The sequence below is a fragment of the Limanda limanda genome, chromosome 5, assembly GCF_963576545.1.
Source record: "Limanda limanda chromosome 5, fLimLim1.1, whole genome shotgun sequence".
Taxonomy (NCBI): Eukaryota; Metazoa; Chordata; class Actinopteri; order Pleuronectiformes; family Pleuronectidae; genus Limanda; species Limanda limanda.
Window position 1 is genome coordinate 22,222,984 of NC_083640.1, and position 6,570 is coordinate 22,229,553.

The 6,570-nt window shown below is 43.5% G+C and overlaps 1 protein-coding gene across 1 annotated transcript; it reads right to left on the reverse strand.

Moving 5' to 3' along the window:
* Positions 1–524: 524 nt before the first annotated feature.
* Positions 525–4,294, reverse strand: zgc:114041 (uncharacterized protein LOC574425 homolog). Its single transcript, XM_061072018.1, has 5 exons — positions 4,116–4,294; positions 3,047–3,277; positions 2,818–2,961; positions 1,853–2,620; positions 525–1,338 (listed from the first exon to the last, which is right to left on the reverse strand). Exons 2-5 carry the CDS (start codon positions 3,246–3,248, stop codon positions 1,154–1,156), a joined length of 1,299 nt encoding a protein of 432 aa, XP_060928001.1. The 5' UTR covers positions 3,249–3,277; positions 4,116–4,294; the 3' UTR covers positions 525–1,153.
* Positions 4,295–6,570: the final 2,276 nt, after the last annotated feature.

Sequence of the window (6,570 nt, forward strand, 5' to 3'; positions counted from 1 at the left end):
TGAGACTGAATTGTGTCAGTTAAGAAAACGGTACGGTGGAAAATTGACAACTGGTTTGATCTTTCAAAGATCACAAAGCTTCTGTTCACCTGATTGAAGCTTTCATGACCTACTCTTAATCTTGTTCGAAGAGCGAAGACCACAGAGAAACCTGAAACTTTTTATCAGCTGCACGATTATAAAAAGTTTCATTAAAAGGTCATGGCTTCCCGCTGCACTGACACACGTGTGGTTTACAGCCTTGTTGATCCCCAGGAGTCACAAAGCTAAAAAGTAAAGTAACAAAACTACGATACTTCAGCTTTTTCCTAAAATTGTATACAGATATTTAGCTTAGAGAACTCAGACACCTGTTCTGCTGACGATTTATTATTATATATTAAATGAATGAAAACGTAATTAACAATAAAAATAATGGAAAAAGCTAAATATGCCTGAACAATTCATTCAGCATTGGTTTAAGGATAAATAGGAAAAATGAAGAATATCACAAGTCCTTGTCATTCTTTTAATAACACTGATAAACATGATTTCTCTGAGTCACAGCTCTACTGTTGAACAACTATTAAAAACATTTTTGAAAACCATAAATAAACAACACGCTGTAATAGATTCATTACTTAAAAAACAGCACCGGAAATATATTTTCCATCCATGATCCTGTTTGAGCAGCATTTGCTAAAAACAGTGCAAATTTAAAGCAATAAATGAATTTAAACATGCATTGCCCTGTTCCTGGATATCTGACTTTAGTAAAAAACAAAAGGAGCCCGAGGCTGAGCAGCACCGACGGGTTGTTGAGGTACAAATCAATCACGTTTAGTTCCTTTCATCGGATTTTGTGCAAATTAAATATAGAATATCATCAGCCTCATTTTAAACCGTTCACTTCATGTGCCACATGCAAACTGCAAAGACAAAACAGCAGGAAACTCAGTTCATCTGTTCCATTGAGCCGAGGTCGTCCCGGTGAAAAAGAACGTTGGAGCATCAACATCTCACGGCTACGATTTAAATATGTTAAAAACAGAAAGTGGGCTAAAAAAAAGCCGGAGCTGTGAGAGCAACAGGATTCCCTTTCCAGTGTCTGTTCCCCAAGACGCTTCAAGCTCATTCAGGTGAAAATGTCTCACGTTAGAATTCTTTCAAAGTCTCACTTGACCTTTTCTGCGTCCCAGCTCTCCAGCTGACCGTCCTCCTGATGCACTTCAGCCTCCGCGCCTTTTCTCCTCTGGACCAGGAGGTCGACGAGGACGACAAACACTGCCGATGAAATGAGGCACAGTCCCGAGAGGTAGAAGGCAGCGCTGTAGTCGTTGGTCTCATCCACCAGCCAGCCTGGAAGGGACAAACAAGTCGTTCACACAGGAGGCCAGAGCTGAAGAACAAATGATCAGGTTTACCCGTTCCTTCTGGAAGTTGTAGACCCGCAGAGACATTTGTGTGAGACACCCGTGACCTTTGACCTCCAAGATCTAATCAATTAGTCAGAACATTTTAAATTTGAAAGGATCCTCTTTGGGCATTATTGAGATAATCAAGTTGAGTCCAGGTGAATGTTGGTGCCAGAAGTGAAGAAATGCCCTTCCTGCCTGTTCCATCACATTCACAACTACAGCAGGTCACCATGACCTTTGACCCACCAAAATCTAATCAGCTAATTTTTCAATCCAGGTGACTGTTTCTACCAAATTTGAAGAAATTCTCTCAATGTTTTCCTGAGATGTAGCGTTCACAAGTGCAAATCTTTAAGGTCACAGAGACTTTTTAACCTTCGGCCACCAAAATCAAATGTGTTCCATCTGAATGTTTGTCCCACACTCACACGTGGCTCTAACCCCAGACGGCTCACCTGCAGCCGGTGGACCCATGAAGCCGCCGATGCTCCTGAACAGCATCAACATCCCCAGGCCGCTGTCGAATCCCTCCAGGGTAACGATGTCCACGATGGCGGTGACGTGAATGGCGACCACGCAGCCGAACAGGAAGCCGTAGAGCGAGGTGAAGCACACGATGGCCCAGTAGTTGTGGCTGATCGGCAGCAGCAGGAGCATGACCCCCACCAGAGTGACCACCATGGTGAGCAGCTGCAGGTTCCTCAGCAGCCTCATGTTGGCGACCCACCCACAGATCAGCCTTCCAGCCAGGTCGGCCAGCGCCAGGACCGAGAGGAGCGAGGCGGGCCAGTACTCATCCATCCCCACGCTGTTGGCGAAGGGCACGAGAAAGAGAGGTGGGATGAAAAACCCTGCCGCTGCAAAGATGGAAAACAGGATGTAGAGGATGAGTTCAGGGTTTCTCAGCAGCGAGCACTGGAAGATGGACGTCTTCTTAGCATGTCCTTCTGGACAGTCTTTGGTTTCTTGGCCCGAGCCCTGAGTCGTCTCCAGCGGCCTCATGAGGGCGCCGCAGACACACAGGTTGAGCTGAAGTCCTCCAACGATGAGCAGGGCGCCCTGCCAGCTGTACATCTCGATGAGCCAGTGGAAGAAGGGGCTGAAGATGACGGCGAAGACGCACTCCCCCGAGCTGGCCACGGCGTAGGCGATCGGACGCCAGCGTACGAAGTAGTGGTTCACGATGCTGTTGGCAGGAATCCACGAGAAGGAAATGCCCGTTCCTGGAAACAGACGAGGAGATCTTCAACCAGCAATGGCACTTTGGTGGCGACATTAGGGCAGCAACCAAAATAAGTCCAAAAGGGCCGGATGACAGGTTTAAAAAGATCAAGAAAAGTCTGATTTCCACAGAAGAATTAAGCAAAGACGAGCAACATGTGCATTAAAGCTGCAACAAGTGAACCTGAGTGTGCGTCACCTTGCAGGACGCCCATGGTGAGATACAGCCAGGGAAGACCAAGGTCCAGAGACGCCAGAATCATCCCAGAGGCCGTCAGCAGACCCCCGACTATGATGACCACCCTCTGAGAAAACCTCAAGGTCAGCACACTGGCTACTGGGGCTGAGGAACAGATGAAAACACAAAACTACAAACATCCAGAGTTACAAAAACAACGGAGGTCACCGAGCTGAAACCACATCTTTACCTCCGAGGTGGAACATGGCGATGGTGGTGGAGGTGACCCAGGAGGCCGTGCTGCTCAGGACGCCAAAGTGCCTCTGGATCTCCACGAAGAACACGCCGAAGTTCTTGAGGACAGCGGCAGTGAGGCCCATGATGAAGAAGGCGGAGGTGACCACCACCCAGCCGTAGCCACCATCGGGGGGGCCGGCTCTCCTGGACGTCATCTTCAGTTACTCTGCTCACCTGTTACGCACTGAACAGATAAAGCTTCATGACAATGAGAATGCAAAACTGCACAGGTCAAGTAGCAGCTTCAGGCACAGACAAATAATTCACTCACTGAAATGTGCAATGTTAGAGAAAGTGACCTGGATGTGAATTCATGTTTTAAAATAAAATAAGAAAAAAAAACAGGAAGTCAATGTCTGAGCGAAGCTTCTCAGAGGGAGAACAAGTGAAACAACACTTCAGCAAAAACTGCATCACTTTTAAACCTGCAGCTGAACAGTTGCTGTAGCTCGACTCTGCAAAGCTCAAACTTTCACCGGCAAAAAACAGATTAAATAAGTAAAAAAACTAAAAAACAATATTACGATGAAGATATAGGATAAGTTATATTACAGATATATAAAGAATTTTAGTAGTCACGATTTAGGCTGAATTTTAAGTTATAGAAAATGATCAGCTTTGAACTTTAACAGAATAAATTAAGGACAATACTTTTGAAAGAAACTTCTCGGGTAGAAACGAGTGTCCGTAACTTACCCATGTTAAGTTTAAGTTATCTAACAATTTGGAGTTAATAACATTTATTTTGCCTTGAAGTTACTGCAGCTCTCCAGTAGAGGGCGCAGCTCCCTCGGTACAATGAGTTCTTTATATATAATTACAGGTGCTTTTACTCTTTAATTGGAATATTAACGCGGTGCTTTTACATAATAACATCGTGTTTTTAGCATCATGTTAATTAGAATTAATGTTTTTATGAAGTACAGGATGTGGAAAGTCTCGTGAAAGGGGTTCTCCTCCAAATTAAAAGCGTCGCTTGAAAGATTAACTCAATCCAAACCAGGACAACATGTCAGACTCACGTGTTGTGTGTGTTTACTCGTCCTGCTCCGGATGTCCTGTCCTCACGTGCTGCAGAGACACTGTCAGGAGCTTGAACTTCTCTCTGGTGCGGATTCATCGGTTTCCGGCTCGTTTCTGACGCCGCTGCACGTTTTCTTCATTTTCTCCAAACGCTCCTGAACAAACGGGACTTCTCCGAGCAGCTGGGAACCATTAGAGCTGTAATGAAGCACGACCTCATTGGTCAAGCCCCAGTCCGGCCTTCAGAGAAGCTGCATCCGGGTTTCAAAATAAAGTGTCTGCGGTACAAAGCAGAGCACATGGAGAGTCGGGGTTTTATTTGAACTGAGCCACTGAAGGTGTGTTTGTTTATAGATATTTGTGGTTTCAGACTTTTTTTTTTAATTGTTGTTTTTAATAGCGACTTTTTCTTCTTTGCAGTTCCTTGGTAATTTTAGATCCATATTTAGAATATTCATTATTATGTTTAAGTTGTTTTTTATTAATAAGTATCCAGGGATGGGCAAAAATACATCAAAATGTATTTTGATACATAATACAAAATACCCCTCGAATAAATGTATCAAAATAAAATACAAAATACTGGTGCCAGAAAATGTAACAAAATACAATACATGTATTTTGTATTTAAAATATAGAAAATACTTTTTCTGGATTTTCCGTTTTCTCACAATTTGGTATAGCAGAGGATTCAGGTTTGGGCGATATAATGTACACAAAGCTCTGGTGAACCCCAAAAAAGATTTGATTGATTATGTATATATACAGTACTGCGCAAAAGTTTAAGGCAGGTGTGAAAAAATGCTGTAAACTAAGAATGCTTTGAAAAATGGAAGTGTTAACAGTTTATTTTCATCAAATATCAAAATGCACAGTGAGCGAAACAAAAGAAAAATCTAAATCAAATCAATACTTGGTGTCACTACCCTTTGCCTTCAAACCAGCATCAATTCTTATAGGTGCACTTGCACAAAGTCAGGGATTTTGTAGGATTATAGTCAGATGTATGATCAACCAATTATACCAAATAGGTGCTAATGATCATCAATTTCACATGTAGGTTGAAACATAGTCATTAACTGAAACAGAAACAGCTGTGTAGGAGGCTTCAAACTGGGTGAGGAACAAACTCTGCTTCCAATGTGAGGTTGTGAAAGACAGTTTGATGTCACAGGTCATACACCATGGCAAGACTGAGCACAGCAACAAGACACAAGGTTGTTATAGAGCTTCAGCAAGGTCTCTCCCAGACTTAGAGTTCAAAGCAGACTGGAGTTTCCAGATGTGCTGTTCAAGCTCTTTTGAAGAAGCACAAAGAAACGGGCAACGTTGAGGATCATAGACGCAGTGGTCGGCCAAGGAAACTTAACTAAAAAAAATACCTCAAGCTTATTTCCCTTCGAAATCAGAAGATATCCAGCAGTGCCATCAGCTCAGAACTGGCAGAGACCAGTGGGACCCATGTACACCCATCTACTCTCCGGAGAAGTCTGATCAGAAGTGGTCTTCATGGAAGAGTTGCAGCCAAAAAGCCTCCGACATGGAAACAAGGCCAAGCGACTCAGCTATGCACGAAAACATAGGAACTGGGGTGCAGACAAATGGCAGCAGGTGCTCTGGACTGATGAGTGAAAAATTGAAGTTGACTCCAGATCAAAAGAGTTGACACATCAACACTGAAAGAAACTAAATATGTTAAAATAAAACTGATCTTCTTTCTCCTTATCTATCAACAAAGTTACGTTTCATTACTGTTTATTTGTTTGTCAGCTGAAGTATTCGAAAACTTCTGGACCTATCACTGGGAATTTTGTTTAGGGGCGGGGCAGGACTTTCTAATAAACAGTGAGGGTATATAATATATGATGATTCAGGAGCTATTGTGAAACGTTTTACCACGGCCTGGTTAACTGAGGGAATGTTGGTGTCAGAGGACTCTAAACCCAGCTCACTGTAAAGTATTAAAAAGAAACTCAAACGGCACAGGTTCTCTGGACTGATGAGTCAAAAGTTGAAATATTTGGCTGTAGAAGAAGGGAGTTTGTTTGAAGAAGGGCTGGAGAGCGGTACAATAATGAGTGTCTGCAGGCAGCAGTGAAGCATGGTGGAGGTTCCTTGCAAGTTTGGGGCTGCATTTCTGCAAATGGAGTTGGAGATTTGGTCAGGATTAATGGTATCCTCAAAGCTGAGAAATACAGGCAGATACTTATCCATCATGCAATACCATCAGGAAGGCGTATGATTGGCACCAAATTTATTCTGCAGCAGGACAACGACCCCAAACATACAACCAATGTCATTAAGAACTATCTTCAGCGTAAAGAAGAACAAGAAGTCCTGGAAGTGATGGTATGGCCCCACAGAGCCCTGATCTCAACATCATCGAGTCTGTCTGGGATTACATGAAGAGACAGAAGGATTTGAGGAAGCCTACATCCACAGAACATCTGTGGT

What these genes read in the sequence shown, in the direction of transcription:
- zgc:114041 (XM_061072018.1), bottom strand. Translation starts at nt 3,248, where the DNA reads ATGACGTCCAGGAGAGCCGGCCCCCCCGATGGTGGCTACGGCTGGGTG. An exon ending in CGCCATGTTCCACCTCGGAG is followed by an intron (nt 2,962 to 3,046) that starts GTAAAGATGTGG and finishes TCTGTTCCTCAG; the next exon opens with CCCCAGTAGCCAGTGTGCTG. An exon ending in CATGGGTCCACCGGCTGCAG is followed by an intron (nt 1,339 to 1,852) that starts GTGAGCCGTCTG and finishes TGTCCCTTCCAG; the next exon opens with GCTGGCTGGTGGATGAGACC.